Source organism: Buteo buteo, chromosome 6 (genome assembly GCF_964188355.1).
Source record: "Buteo buteo chromosome 6, bButBut1.hap1.1, whole genome shotgun sequence".
In the NCBI taxonomy this organism is placed as follows: domain Eukaryota; kingdom Metazoa; phylum Chordata; class Aves; order Accipitriformes; family Accipitridae; genus Buteo; species Buteo buteo.
In genome coordinates, this window is record NC_134176.1 from 37,573,116 (window position 1) to 37,588,635 (window position 15,520).

Here is a 15,520-nt window from a genome sequence, read left to right on the forward strand (position 1 = left end):
GGTGGATGTATGGCCGGTATTGTTCTCTGATTTTTATGTTTTTTCTTCCTTTTGCCCTAGATTCTCTGATACGTATCCAAGAAAGTCTCAATCAGGTATTGGAATGTGAAGCGCTGTCTAAATCGGGATCATCAGAACTATCTCCTGTCAGCTTTACTGGTAAGGCTAAGACCTTGGTGCCATTTTCTTTCAACCTGTTCTTATTTGTTTTATCCCCTATGTATATGTGTCCCACCACTTAATAGTAACTTGGGTTGCATTTAATGCAGATTAGTATGTCTCTACAGCTGGGTGCTTTGGGCCAAATTAAAAGAGAACTTAAAGGGGAACAAGAAGTATATGGCTTTGTTTTGATTTTTGGTAGGTGTCTACAAAATATCTGAAAAATCAGCACAAAACCTTTCCATTCCAGACCTTACGGAAAAAAACAAGCCTGAACAGACCATAGGAAACAGGACTACATCTTCAGGAGAAAAAAAAAAAATTACCTCTTTGCCACAGCTAGGGTGCTAGTGGATTAATGGTTGCTGCAGGTTAATCCTTCTGTGTCTTGACTTCTGTACTCTCTCTTTGGGTATGTAGGCAGAGCTTGTCTGGAAGCCCATCATTGTGGGACTTCTCCTTGTCTTCCTATTCTTTGGTCAGTAACTTTTTTCTTCTGGATCTTAACTTTGGCTTTACAGTAGAAATCTCATTCGTGTTGTATTTTTTTGTCATTCTTTTGGTCCTTGAATTTACTTTTTTTCTAGGATCCCTCTTTTGACCTGAGGGAAATAGCACACCTTGTACTGTCTGAGCAGCTCCACTTACAGTCCTCAAACACAAATAAATAGAAACAAAATAATTTCAGCCGAAACAACGGACAAATATTTGTGGCTTAAAAAAACCCACAAATCCTTCTATAGGTTCCATTCATCATCTAATGCAAGAGATGCACTCTTCAAGGGACATATATTGTGAGAGATGCATGGTCTGTGCTCTCAGGGAATGACTAGCAAAGGATATCCTCAAACCTCCAAGGCTGGTGATTCTCAGCAAGTGATGGGCCTGAAGTAGAGTTGCACAGTGATATCCTGATCTACAGTTTAGGGTGTCTGAACTGTTCCCTGGTTCTGTATCCTGAACTGAAGACTCTTCTTGCTCTGCCTACATGAAGTGACAGCAGTGTCTTGGATTGGGCTGTGTAGCTCTTCAGTTTTTCTCAAAATGGTCAACTTAATATCTGTATGTTGTTAGAAAACTTGAATGCATTGCCCTTTAATGTTCTTCTGCAATCCAGTATCTACTTGGATGAGCATGAGTTAGCTTTATTGGAGTGGAGATTTTTTCTTTTTTAGTGTAGTATTCAGGTACACAGAAAGTGGCTTGCAGGACTGCAATGACATGTTGAACTTTTTAATTAGCCTGTAGTGTAACTGGCTCACATCATATAAACTACAAGCCTATCTAATACTGTAAACTTGATTCAACGAGTATTTCATTGGCAAGGTCAAAGATCCCGAAGGCCAAAGACTTAAACTGCTGCCTCTTTGAACTGGTTTCCCCACAGTAGATTGTAAAGGGGACCAGAACAGGGAGGGATATTGGCTGTTGCTAGCCATACCACACCTCACCTAAGATAACAAAGAAAAGTCTTGGTCTTCAGGAATGTCAACACTGGGTATACTTGAGATTATATTTTACACTATATTGCTTTTTGGTATCCATATACCGGGGTAATTTTGTTTTCCTCCTCCTCTAAGTCTCTGCTTATGATACAAGAACAGATGTTGACAAGTTGTCTTATACTTCTCTAATCGTTATGGTAAATGTCTATTAAGAAGTATGTACTCTTGCTTACCAGTATCGAAATACTGTAAGTTTACAATCTTACAATTTTAGCTTAAAGCATATATATTCTTTTCACAATGTTATTCTGCCATGCCTGATTGAAGGATAATGGTAGTCGTCTTGTGAGCTAGAAAGATCTTATAACCTCAGTAAGTCTGTAGTGTTTTCTGGTATTCAAGACTCCATTAAACAGCTTAAATCCCATTCCATGTTTTTCTTGGCCTGGCTTTTTTTAAGGTGTTACCATATCTGCAAGTCCCAGAGACAGAAGTCTGCAGCAGAATTTGTTTCCTCAAGAATTTGTGCCTCCTGAGAAGCCGCCACCAAAGCAGCAATGGATACCTGATGACACTGAAATGATATGTATGGTTTGCAAAACTGAACGCTTTACTATGGTAAGGAGCAAAAACAAAGTACACACATTCCTAGAACTGTGACCTTAACATGAACACTTGCTCATAGTCTGTTTCCTAAGAGACACTAGCTACTTTAGCAAGTTTGTCTGCATCAGTGTAGGCCTGACAAGATTGCCAGTCCCTTGATATTTAACCATTAGTTTCTATTCAGTGTAGTTGAGGAGACTGACAGCAGTTAGCTCCTTGCAGAGTCCTGTGAAGTGATAGAGCCTAAAGAGGAAATCTGGGCATCAGAGAGGAGACAACTATGAGATCTCTAAAATGTGTGATAATAGCAGTATTAATATTTCAAAAGGCTGTCTAACTGACTGTGCTGGCAAGAACTAACATGAGCATCCTATAATTCAGATTACCGATATAGAAAATGTAATCTTTGCTGTTGCTTTTCTAAAATCTGTTGTTTCATAGAGTACTTAACAACTGTATTGGCGGTCTAAGGGAGAATATTATTTTTGAGTTTTGCAGGTGTGCTGGCAGTCTGTTATCTTCTATTGCTTAGAAACAGTACTGTTTTCTCAAAGTATCTGTTGCTTTTGAATTTGAAAATTACTAAGATGGTGTCAGAAAGACAGTATATAGCTTCTAACTTTTCCAAGAGATGGTCTAATTAGTGCTGTGGTCAACATTGGGACAATTTAAATAGTGGAAAGCCCAAGACTGCAGCAAACATGTTTTAAGTACCTACCTCTGGGTTTTGGGTGGTTTTTTTTCTTTGCCATGCCCTCTCCAGAAAGGGATTGTAACAGTGAGAATCAATCATTGTATAGTCCTGAAAAGCCTTATCATGCATGGTGTTTCCTCTCTTCACATGGAGTAAGTTTACTCATGAGTGGAGGCATATATAGGAGGGGACTTCAATAAATTCTTTCTGTCGCTCATCCATGACCTCTTTTGCATAGTTTAACAGGCGCCATCACTGCAGGCGCTGTGGCAGGCTGGTGTGCAGCTCTTGCTCCACCAAGAAAATGGCAGTAGAAGCTTGCAGAGAAAATCTGTCTCGTGTATGCGATCAATGCTATGGCTACTACAACAGAGAACATATGCCTGGCTTGGTACAAGACACAAGCGCGTAAGTCCTTCCGTTCTAGTTCTCAATTTCATGTACAAAGCAGAATGTGTGAATGGAACAAGAGAGAAATAAACATTTGGGTTTATCTGGATAATATAATAACATCAGCTTTTTGGTCTCCAGCTGTTGGGATTTTCAGGTTTGGTAGATATGGCGATGTTCCTTATGCCTCAGTTTACTTTTCAGATTAGAAAGAACACTGGAGAGCTGGGCAACAAAGTCTTTAATTCTATAAGCATCAATTGATCATTAAACCTAAGAACTGAATGCTTTGATGCAGAACATATTCAGCACAAACTACTACAGTGTGACAAAGTTTCTTGCAGTTTACTCCGCTCCTGGATTAACATTACATGTTGACTAGCTCTGCTGAACGTATCGGTATTTTAATGTTATTCCACAATCCCTTGATTACAACTCCTTGAACCCTTGGGGATTCAAAAGCAAGTTCATGATTAGATAGGCTTTGAAACTGCCCTTAATAAAAGGGACAGCTGTGATGACAGATTTTCATGATGTGGTTGCTTTAAGCTGAGAATTGGACTGAAATTCGTTGTATGTAAGTTAGGCCAGCTGGTTTTACTCTCTGTGACCCTGTTAAGCCTGCTTATACTGCCATAGCCGATACTGCCATCAAGGTCACAGAGAGTAAAACTCACTCTTTTCAGCTGCACTTTCAGCTGCATTTCCTCTTTTCCTTGCAAGCCTGCAGGTAGCAGTATCCACTATGGCAGTATCCTAGGCTTGCTAGGAAAAGATGAATACTGTGCAGATATGAAAAGGAACCTCTGAAAAAACAAGCAGTCACCTCTAGCTAAACCAGTTTGCGTCAGAATGGTTGCTTATACTGCCAGATTAGGTCATCAGAGCCTAGCAGTGAGCTTGAATGCCACCTGTCATGTTCTAATTGCTTAAGTGCCTGGGGTTTTTTATACTCACCCAATTTGTATATTAAAACCAACTAAATCTTAAGGATGGAGACCTGGATGCCAAAAACTTCATTTTAGCTCTGACATATTCTGATACTGGCAGTTCTTCTTGTTCTCAGTGTCTGCTTCATGATGTGTGCAACAGTACTATTCCTATAGAAGGTTATAAGAACTGATTACTTAGTGTAGTTGAAATACAACAGTGCAGAGGCAGGATCTTAGATTTCCAGACAGTAGGGGGCAGGGGCAGGGCAATGGGTCAGAGAGGGCAGGGAGGGAGGGATGTTAGATTTTTACAAGATAGTGTTCTGAAATGGCTAGCTGTATTGATCTCTATTTTAAAACTAAGTTTTCCCCAGTGTGCTGGAGTAGGCATGATGTTTCTTTCTATTACTTTATTACAGCAGAAAAGAAGATCTGGACCAAGTGGAAGGTAAGGAATGGAGTAATGTTAAAGTTCAATTTTTTAAAGTGCCTGATTAGCAGCAGAGTTAGAGATAGGAAGCTGATACATCTAGTTGCAGCTGAAGGGTGATCAAAACTTGAGTTACAAAATATCACTGATGGTTTTTGCATTTGCAGGCTGAAATTGAGCATTCCAAACTTCTGTGACTGGAAATTGAGATTTAGGAGAGATATCTCAGCCAATTTTGAACATGCTGGATGGGGATTAAAGGAAGGAACTGAAAAACAACAGTTAGAGAATGCACCTTGCATACCAGAAACAGTCAGTGAGAGGCTGTGGTATGAGTAGGAATTAATTAGCCCACTACAGACCTGTGCTGAGTGATCCTCTTTTTACAAACCATGATAGTACAACTCTGAATACCGCTGCAGTGTGCTGTGGTGTTTGATACCCCATGCTGGCTGGGGGTAGCACAGGATGAGGCCCCTCTGGTTGTGTCCTGAGTTCCATCTCCTTTGCTGGTTGTGTGAATATGGACTAGTAATTTCTCTTTGGTGCCTCAGTTTCCACATCTAATATAACACTTCAGGAATAATAACAAAATTTAGTTGACTTTTTCTTTTTACCTGCCATTTTTCCTCAGAAGATATTTACTGTTTGTTGCTTAGTCTGGTGTTTGAAGTGATTCTGCAGAATTTTCCTACACTGACGTGAAATTGTGGCAGACCAAAACATAGTTATTTGAAGTGCATATAGCAGTAATGTGAAACATGGTGCTAAATTTGCATTTGTGCTACAAAACAAATTAAAATATTTTTCCCTACTTGTCGCCTTTTTAAGTATGATGGGCTATTTGAGGTTTTTTTTGCTGTTGACAGAAGTTTGCCTTACTTACTGCTGCCTTTGTTACAAGACTGAAACAGCTGAAATGCAGTTTCTGAGCTGCTGCTTCTGGTTAGATCTTTCTCTTTGCCTGCATCATTGCTACACAGCACTGGGCCCTTACGATTCATTCAGTAGGAGTGAATAAGAACAGTACGGAAATCCTCAGATTTAAGAGGGAAGGTGTTTTATTCTGCTTTTCTAACTTACCTGATGAGACTGTGAAGAAGGCTTATCATATATCAAATATTTTCAAGCCTGGTTTATTGTAATTATTCCAGTTTCCAGTTCAATTTAGAAATAGTGTTTTTCTCTTTTTTTTTCTTTTATTCACCCTACAGTTTTAGTTACTCAACACTCTAACAGTCCTTCTGTGAAATGTAGAACAGTGATTTTTGAGACTTTTTAAGTTTTTCCAGGGAGAAGAGGAAGTTGATCAGGGCAAAGAGTAGTAAATTAGCATTATTCTCCATTTCTTAGCATTGTGAGATTGGCCACTGTTTTTCTGCCAGGAACCACAATCACAAGTTTGAGCATCAGAGGGCTTGTGCACTCTCAGCTGCACTCAGATGACAGACAATATTTGATCTGTAGCTATTCTGGGTTACTAATTTCAAAACAGAATTTTCCTTAATCTGGAGGAAAGAAAAAGACTTCACAGAAATGAAATTTCTTGAATCATTTGATCAAATACCCAATTTTCTGCAGTACTAGTTTATATGAAAATGTAAGGAGTTAGCTCATCTTCTTACAGTCTTTTGTCCTCAAGATGCTGGGCTATATGTTCAAATAACAAATTCTGAAAAGAAGATACAGGCAGTTAAGTCAATTTATGCTTTATTTTACAACTTGTTCTTCAGTTTCCCTTTTTAGCTGTAACCCACAGCTGTCATATTTCCACTTCCCTCCTGCTCAGAAATATTTAATAACTTAGCTGAGGGAAGGCTAAAGAGGGGACATTGCTGTGCTTGATGTCCAGTAGGGTAAGAGTTGGATAATCATTTGAAGACATGTCACTGGAGCCAGTTTTTGGTGACAGGGTGTTGGTAACAGTGAGAGTAAGTTCAGGTACAATTTGGCAGCCTGCTGAGGAATGGAAATGTTACTGTAATCTGTGTGCTGGACATGTGATACTGGCAGGAAGTGGCACAATGAGAGGATTACAGATAACTGTTTTATGAGAGTATAGGAATGCTCTGCATTATGTGTCCTTAGCCAGCTTTGTTGCTTCTTGTACAGTGATTCTACCTGGTGTTTTCTTTTTGGCTGCAGAAACTTCTAATCATGAATATTCCACAGTGGTGCAAATACCCAAGGCGACTGAGCTTGAATGGATTTTTTCCCTGAACGAAGAGGAGAATGAAATTGTACGCAGTGAATTTTATTATGAACAGGTGAGGTCTGGAGAAAGAGAGTCCAATATAATGAGTTCCCTGGAGAACTATCTCAATAGCCATGTTTGTCTCTCTTTCCTCGAATTGTCAGGCTCCCAGCTCTTCCTTGTGTATTGCCATCCTTAGTCTGCACAGTGACAGCATAGTGTGTGGCCACCAACTGATAGAGCACTGCTGCAAGTTGTCCCAAGGGCTCGCTAATCCTGAGGTGGATGCTGGTCTCCTCATGGACATCATGAAACAATTGCTCTTCAGTGCCAAAATGATGTTTGTAAAAGCTGGAAGGAGCCAGGATCTAGCTCTCTGTGACAGGTGATTAGTCAGATGTTCACTAGGATACATTGAGGTATTGTTGAGACCATTATCCTTTTTTACTGGGGAGTGAAGGGTGGGAGGGCTGTTTTGTGATTGTACTGTGGACATTTTAAACAAGAAGAGAAGCTCATAATGTAAGAATTCAAATAGTAGAAATTCGAGCAGTATGACTACATGATAATTAGTGAGAAAATTCTCAGAGTAGGGAGAAATAATTCACAAAGACTGGGGTAAATATTTTACTTCTGATGTTGTGTATCGGCTTTCAATCTATATTTCAATATAGAATTTCAAACCTGCATTTCCTGAGAATGAGCATTTTACACTTTCTGAAGTTTTGTCCTACAGAGCTTGGGGTGGCAGGTGTAATACATGAATTTCACATGTACTAGTTTGATTTGGTAACATGTAGCTGGTGTCTGCAATCAGCATCTGCCAGTGTTCTACTGAGCATGGCAAAAACCCCAATAAAAAATAGTCTGGATAGGATAGTATGATGGATAGAGAAACCTGGTATACTGGTGATTAGGAACCACTGTTCTAAGAGTTGTCTCTGACATAAAGTTCTTTATGATAATAGTGAAAGTGTGTGTATTTGTTTAACCTCTTTGTTTTCTCCTAGCTACATCAGCAAAGTGGATGTGTTAAATATTTTGGTTGCTGCTGCTTACCGTCCAATACCATCTTTGGATCAGATTCTTCTCCCTGCAGCAGTAACAAGACTAAGAAATCGGCTTCTGGAAGCAGAGTACTATCAGCTAGCTATAGAGGTAATGACAATGGAGGGATGTCGGTGTTAATAATGCTTCTGTGGTGGCTTTTGCTTTTCTCCCTCCTGAGTTCAGGTGGATGTGATGTGTGAAATTTATTTAAACAGTTACAGACTGGGATTAAATTTTTCAACAGGGAAGAAATAATTTTCTGAACACTTGAAAAAAAATTCGGAGAAGGGATGGTCCTGCTGTGGAGCGGGCTGCTGAAGGGAAGGGAAGGGGCCTTGTTTCCCGGTACAATTAAAATTGGAATAGACTTAACTGCAAGAAAGTCATTAAATGGAGGAATTTTGCATCCAGTAGAAGGGTTGAGACATCCTTTGTGGCAGGACTTTATCTGAAGCTTGTATGTTTGATTTCATTTGTCTGTAATCCCACAGCAGACATTAGTAAGACACCTTTCCCAAGCGTTTACTTGGAAATCAACAATGGTGGCAAATACATCTATCAGAGTTCATCTGGTGTGGTTTATCATCTTCTGTCTTTCTTGTGCTCGCAGAATTTCATAAGCCTTTGTTTTATTGCATTGCAGTTTAAGAACAGGATTATCATACTACAAACAGGATTAGGATTTTTAAGGGGTAATAAACAGTAGGAATAGATGACCTATTTGAATAAAAATGGTTCATGTTTAAAGGCAGCTGGTGTACTAAAGAAAATCAGGAATAAATTTGACCAGCAAAGTTCTGTGAAATAAAAAATATCCTGGTGGTTTGTGAAGCGTCTTCTGTTGCTTTTTTTGAAACCACAAACCTGATGAATTCTGCTCTGTAAAAATCATCTGCTTTAGAAAAGCAGATGTGAAAATGTCCTGAATTTTAAAACTGCTGAACTGAAATTTCCCAGAAAGATAGTTGCTTAAACTTGTACAATAAAAAATACTTCCATGTTTGGAGATCATGGGTGTTTTGGTAGTTGGCATTTTGTGCCAGTAATATGGAAATAATCAGCACTGATTTTTTTAGGTTTCGTTTTGGTTTTAATGGGAAATGTGCTCTAGGAAGTGAAAGGTCACAATCTCGGACTGTGTGGTAAGCCAGTTTTCCTGTTTTCTATACTGGGACTGTGTTGCAATATTAACGAATTATTTTGAATTTAGGTTTCTACAAAATCTGGGTTGGACCCAGGTGGAGCATGGCATGCCTGGGGCATGGCTTGCCTTAAAGCTGGAAACTTAAGTTCAGCAAGAGAGAAGTTTAACCGCTGTTTAAAGCCACCTATGGATCTAAACCAGCTGAACCATGGTTCAAGGCTAGTCCAGGATGTGATACAGTACCTGGAGTCCACAGTGAAGCCCATACTCATTGCGGTAAGGGTCTTTTGTTCTGTCTGCTCTGAAGGGCTATAACAAAGCCAAGTAATGATGTTTTAATACACATCTTATGGCAACACATGTTGGAATATCAGTTGTTAGGGGGTTTTTTCCTTCTTTTGTCATGATTGCATATTGCAAACTGAATATTGTTGGAAAACTTGTTAGCTGTTTCATCACAGTGAGTTGGTGGCTGAGAATCAGACAATAGGATTTCATAGTATCTGGGGACATACTTAGTGGAGGGGAAAGCTGTACTGGTTAACGTGTTGTTACTACAGTATGAGGAAACTAAACTCAATCCCAACAATATGTTGTGGTGCTGCAGTAATGCCATTTTTTTGACTGAAACTGATAACTTTGCAGGAATTCAAAGGAGCATTTACAAATGCTGTCCCACTCTTCTTTCCTTGTCAAAAAGCACTATTACATGATTTGGGATTAGCTCTGGAAGTTCTGATTAGGTACCAAAAAATGACTTTTAATACTAAGTAACTGCAGAATCATAATGTTGAAAGACCTCTTAGTCATACGTATTTTAGGAGAATAAAAAAGCTTGTTTGAACTAGGTTATTGAAGTAGCTGTTGACAGTGGAATTGTGTTTAAATAAGCCTCCTGTCTGTCCCTGGAAACAGCCATGCTAGCTACAGCAACGTTCAGCACCTCTGTTGATAGCAGGGTTCCAATCTAGTGTTTATAAAAAGCATTACTGGATTCTCACCCCTCTAAAGTGATAGCTATTTTAAAAACAACAATAACAGAAATGCTTCAGGGCTGAGTGACAAGATCTAACTGAAAAGAAAGTTTTCTTCTTACTCATCACCTACCATTGATTCTCTGCTTTAACGGCAGGATGATGATTACTTTGCCACGTTAAGGGAACTTGAAGCAACACTGAGAACAAGAAGTCTGTCTCTGGAGATGATGTGTGAGGGGAAAATTCAGCACAACAGCTACTATCAAGAGTGCTTGTTCTATTTACATAGTTACGGCACTAATCTGGCAATAATAAGCTTTTACATGAGGCATGACTGTATGAGAGAAGCACTGCTTCACTTGCTAAATAAGGTGAGTAATCTAATTTGCCACCACCTAAATTGAAATTTGAAAAGTAGCTAAGAGGGCTTCAAGGGTAGTCTAAGATGGTAATGAGCATCATGCAGCATTCTGGGTGTTTTTCTGCACAGGAGTTTTCTGAGGTCCTAAATGTTGTTATACGAACTATCCCGTGACTGACAAAATTCAGGGACATGAAAAAATAACTTTGATCTTTATATCTTGTGTTTAATCTCTCTTTCCCATTGTGTTGAAACAGTGGCTTCTAGAGAGGAGAAAATGTTTTGGGTTTTTTTTTTGATAGAGGTCCTGCATCAACAGCACTTTGTCTTTTTTCTACAAAGCTGAAAACTTGGGACTAATTCTCAAACAGTTCGGAAGAGAGATGGAAGATTTTGAATTCCAGTGTGCTGATAACACTAGACTTTACTCTTTATCACAGTAGCTCTGCCTCTTGGTATTGTTTGTTGAATTGGACATTCTCATTTGCACTTCTGTAACTGTTAGGAATATAAGGGAATACAGGATCATGTCCCAGAAGACAGAAATCTAGGGAAGCCAAAACGTGGTTTCCAGTTCTCCCTTAGGAAAACTGCATAATATAGGAGGGCTTAAGAATGTCTGGAGAAGACAGTTCTGTTGGTGCTAAATTACAATTAAACCTAGAAATTATTCCAGTAAGGTTCTCACTAAATCATTAAGGGTGCTTCTTGGGAGTTGTGGAGGAGATGTGAATTCATTGCATATCACCAGCCTGAAACCTGCTAAGTGTGGGGGGTTTGGGGTGGTTTTTGCTTTTTTAAGTTTCTGTGCTTGTGTTTGATTTACTGATTTTTTTTGTATTATTATTATTAGAAATAATTCTTATTGAGAAAGTACAACTTGAAACATCAAATTCTATTATCTTCAGTCTGCTTACGAGCTTTATTAATAGAAAATTAAGTTGTCTTATCAGCCCTGCTTTCTCATTGTATCATCAGTCATTCTAAGCTCATATACTTACCTGCATATCAAATTTCCTTTTCAAATATGTCCTTCATATTGGTTTAAATTTGCCTATAAAGTTGCATATTTTTGCAACGTTGGTGAAATAATTTCACTTGTTAAGTAGCAGGCTTTGAAAATACTTTAGACATACAATTTGATGTGGAAGTTTTGGACAAGGAGACTGGTAGTAATCACGCAAACTGGAGAAGAAGGTTTGTTACCTTAAAGCTGTAAGGTACTAGGCTTCTGATGCAATATTTTGCAGTTGGTTGTTTGGAAACATTTTATGTGTACAGGCTTTGTAGCTTGTATCTTACTCTGAGATTTTAAAAAAAAAAAAAAAATCCATATCATGTCTTTAAAACGTTTGTGCAGGCCATGTTGTCACACATGCTTCTTTCCATAGTAACATTAATATGTGAGACTGCATTTGCGAGACCGTAATCAGGAGGTCAAGGGAAGTAAATATCCCCCTCCTCTCACTACTTGTGAGGTTTCATCTGAACTACTGTGCCCAGTTTTGGGTTCCCTAGTACAAAACAGACATTGTCAAAGTGGAGCAAGTCTAATGGAAGGCCACCAAAGTGGCTAGGGGCCTGAAGTGCATGATATATGAGGAGAGTGATAGAGCTAGGTTTTTCCAGGTTGAAGGCAAAAGGAGATCTATGTGCTGTTTTCAGCTGCCAAGTGGGTGATTGTAGGGAAGATAGAGCCAGGCTTATCTCACATGTGCACAGTAAAAGGATAAGAGATAATGGACACAATTTAGAGCAAGGGAAATTTCAACCGGATATTAGGAAAAGTTTTTTTGCAGTGGGGATATTTAGACATAGTAACTGGGCCCCAGAGAGGCAGTTTAATTGCCCTACTTTGTTATGCTCAGAACTTGACTGGACAGGCCCAGAGCAGCATGACCTAACTTGGAAGCCATTCTTTGACTGGGGGTTTGAACCAAATGACCTCCAGAGATCCCTCCCAACCTAAATTATTTATTCATTTTATGATCTCTGTCACTTAATACTCCTTTATGTTATATGAAGAAAATCAACAAGCCACTGTGGCTTTGCTTCAAGCAACCTCTCTGATGTTTGTGTAGGAATCCCCATCGGAAGTGTTCATTGAAGGGATCTTCATTCCAAGTTATGAAAGTGGAAAACTGCATATGTTGGAGAACTTGCTGGAAACCATTGATCCAGGATTGGAGAGCTGGGGAGTCTACTTGATTGCAGCCTGCAAATACTTGCAGAGAAAGAACTACTACCATATTCTGTATGAGCTGCAACAGTTCATGAAGGTAAGATGAGGGTCAGTGCCATCTCTTTCAGTGAAATGTCGAATACTGACTTTTGATTATTTACATTGGTGTAAATCTGCATGATGGACAACTATATTTTTGCTACATTCCAATCCTAAAAAACAGAGAGGAAGGTGTGAGCCTGACTGAAGCTGACCTGCTGTGCGTTTGTCGTGGATCTGGCGCATTGCAGTAGCTTAACTACTGTTTTGAAGAAAACAGAGCATTGCCTGCTTTGTGTGAGCACTTTAGTACAGACAGCAGTTAGTGAAGGTGGTGTACTTTGGTTCATCTTAGTGTTCAGTATATTTCTTCTAGGATCACGTTCGTGCTGCCATGACCTGCATTAGATTTTTCACTCATGGAGCAAAGTCTTACACTGAACTGGGAGGCAAACAGACATGGCTTCTAAAGATTAAGGACCATCTCAAAGTCTATCTGCAGGAGGTCTCAAGAAGTTCAGGAAGGAAAAAAATGGCATTCACTTTCCGGAAGAAAATGTCTGCTACGGATGTGTCAAGGTATCTACAAACATGAACCTAAGTTACAGGAAAGGGGAAATTCAGGCTGTTGTCTTCTTTTTGTTGTTGTCTTCTTTTCTTTTTTTTTTCTTTTTTTTTTTTTTTTTTTCCCCCAGTGGTTGTGTTTAAGTTGGCTGTAGCTAACACATGGTAGCTGTGCCTGACCCAAATCTTACTTTTATGTAGTTGCAAGTACAGGATTCCCATCAGCTTTTCCCCCAACAGCCCAACCCAGGAGATGAGCAAATGTTTCTACTAAAAATATCAGTCTATGTATCATCTACCTTCCTTTAATTTAAAAAACAAACCCTACAGTGCATAGACAGCTATGTATCAACGACAAGTTTTCGTGCTTCTGCTCTTCCTTTCCTCTCCACAAAGCAAGCAGCTTTGTGGTGCTTAGCTTCTTACCAGGGCTAACTCACAACATTCAACTATGTACAAGTTATAGGTGCCAGACATAACTGAATCCCTGTATTCAAAATGTGAAGTGTAAATTTAGCCAGATCTCTCTTTTACTTGGGCATTTATATCTTGGCTTTCTTAGGGCCTTTTTTCTTTCTTTTTCTTAGGCTGGACTCTAATTTAAAGGTGGGGAGGAGTGTGTGTGATGAGGTGGAAAAGAGGGAGCCAGATATTTGGGATGCAGATTCTTTGGCTAACTTCTTTTGAAATAATGTGAACAAGTGCTCTCCTTCAGCTTGCGATGCGTGTTAAGTGCACAGATCTGAAAAGTATCTCATTGCTGCAGACTTGGCTACACAAAAGACAAAGTCAAAAAGTCACTAAAATAATTATTGTTTGGAAATATACCTTATTTTGAAATGTGTTGAAGAAATTAGTAAGTTCACGTAAATAATAATTGACACTTTCTATTTCAAAATAAAGCCAGAATTTTTCCTTTATCTAGGCACATCAATACAGTTGATTTGCAGATGGAGGTAACAAAGTTCCTGCATCGATGTGAGAGCTCAGGAACATGTCAAATGTCAGGTTCCTCCTTGCCCACACTCTTTGGAAACAATAACATGAAAATGGATGTTGCTTGCAAGGTACTTATTGCTATTTCAAACACAGCTTTATTTTTCATCATCAACATTAACTTGAAACATTTGATGGTTGGAGCAGCCTCTTGTATTTTTCATAGGCAGGTTACTTGTCCATGTATGCAACCTACTGTTTATGAAAAATGCATGTTTTTCCTCAAAGTAGCAGAGAACACATGAGAACTTAGAGCTTCTCTCCTCAACATTCAAACTTTCAGAGGCAGAGCATCCTAAATACAAATAGTAACATGCCTTATAACTATACATCCTGTTGTGTTTTGAAGCAAGGTAAATACTGCTATTATTCTAACCCTTAACTTCAGCTCAGCTCCATCTGTAACTTGCCCGATGTCCCACAGGGAATTGGTGTGTGACAATAGACCCTATATTTGCTCTACTTGTTGGGGTGGTGCCATTTTCTGTTGAAGTAATGCATTGTCTTTTGGGCTCTGGGCAAAATCTGGAAATGCATTATTATTCAACTCTATGTAATGAAAAAGGAATGTGCATCCACAAACTTATCCATGCCTCTCTTTCAGGTCATGTTGGAAGGCAAAAACATTGAGGAGGGCTTTGGGATTGCATTTAGAGTCCTTCAGGTATGGAAAAACTTGATGTAACAAGCACTATTATTACAAAAGTAACTTCTGCAAGCAGCGATTGTTTAAGCAAAAGACTTTTTTTGCAAAATGTCATTTAATCCCCCAAAAGAAAAACCTCTTGTGAGAAAAGCCACCAGTTCAAGTCTTAAATGTCCATGTATTTGGAGGAAGCTTGGTAAGAAAATTAAGATGCTGCTTCAGTAAGACACTTCCAAACTAATTGGGTCCTACAGAGGAATTAAGTACAGCTTTTCCATTGCTGTGCACCTTGTTCAGTGACTTAACTCTGGCAAACCACAATCACAGGTGTGAGTAGAGAGCTCTGATTTGATAGCTCTCTGCAGTTCATGATAGCCATGCAAAGACACAGTGAATAAGGCCAGGGCTATCTCTGTACTATTCTCCTGGCTGAGAGAGCAGAGCTGATTAACTGGAAGCTCTCTCTGGGTACCTGTCCTTCCTCATGCTTGGGTAGATGTTGAGGTGCTTATCAGTCAGCATAGCTCATGAGCCTCCAAACTTCTCTGTGTGTTTCTCCTCCATATATTAGGAGCTGCTAAGAGATACTGCTTCAAGTAGTGCAGTTTGCATTTGCCTCCTGTCTGGGACAGAGGGTATAGCAGGGCCACTTCTGGACAGAGGTGGCACACTGAAAGAGTATTTGTGGATATGGCAGGCCCTGCTCCT

General features: G+C 39.3%; 1 protein-coding gene across 6 annotated transcripts in view; it reads left to right on the forward strand.

The window, feature by feature from the left end:
• ZFYVE26 (zinc finger FYVE-type containing 26) overlaps positions 1–15,520 on the forward strand; it is a 50,005-nt gene that overhangs the window by 29,291 nt on the left and 5,194 nt on the right. For 5 of the 6 annotated variants that reach the window (XR_012650768.1, XM_075030439.1, XM_075030442.1 and 2 more), the window contains 13 exons: positions 61–159; positions 2,068–2,225; positions 3,146–3,315; positions 4,649–4,677; positions 6,805–6,926; positions 7,018–7,238; positions 7,864–8,011; positions 9,114–9,323; positions 10,180–10,395; positions 12,467–12,664; positions 12,983–13,185; positions 14,096–14,237; positions 14,771–14,830. Coding sequence is in view for 5 of the 6 variants with exons in the window: in XM_075030439.1 (XP_074886540.1) it covers positions 61–159; positions 2,068–2,225; positions 3,146–3,315; positions 4,649–4,677; positions 6,805–6,926; positions 7,018–7,238; positions 7,864–8,011; positions 9,114–9,323; positions 10,180–10,395; positions 12,467–12,664; positions 12,983–13,185; positions 14,096–14,237; positions 14,771–14,830 (1,976 nt within the window). In the remaining variant the exon portion in view is untranslated. The remainder of the gene's footprint in view (positions 1–60; positions 160–2,067; positions 2,226–3,145; positions 3,316–4,648; positions 4,678–6,804; positions 6,927–7,017; positions 7,239–7,863; positions 8,012–9,113; positions 9,324–10,179; positions 10,396–12,466; positions 12,665–12,982; positions 13,186–14,095; positions 14,238–14,770; positions 14,831–15,520) is intronic. The other variant, XM_075030440.1, reaches the window with a different exon arrangement.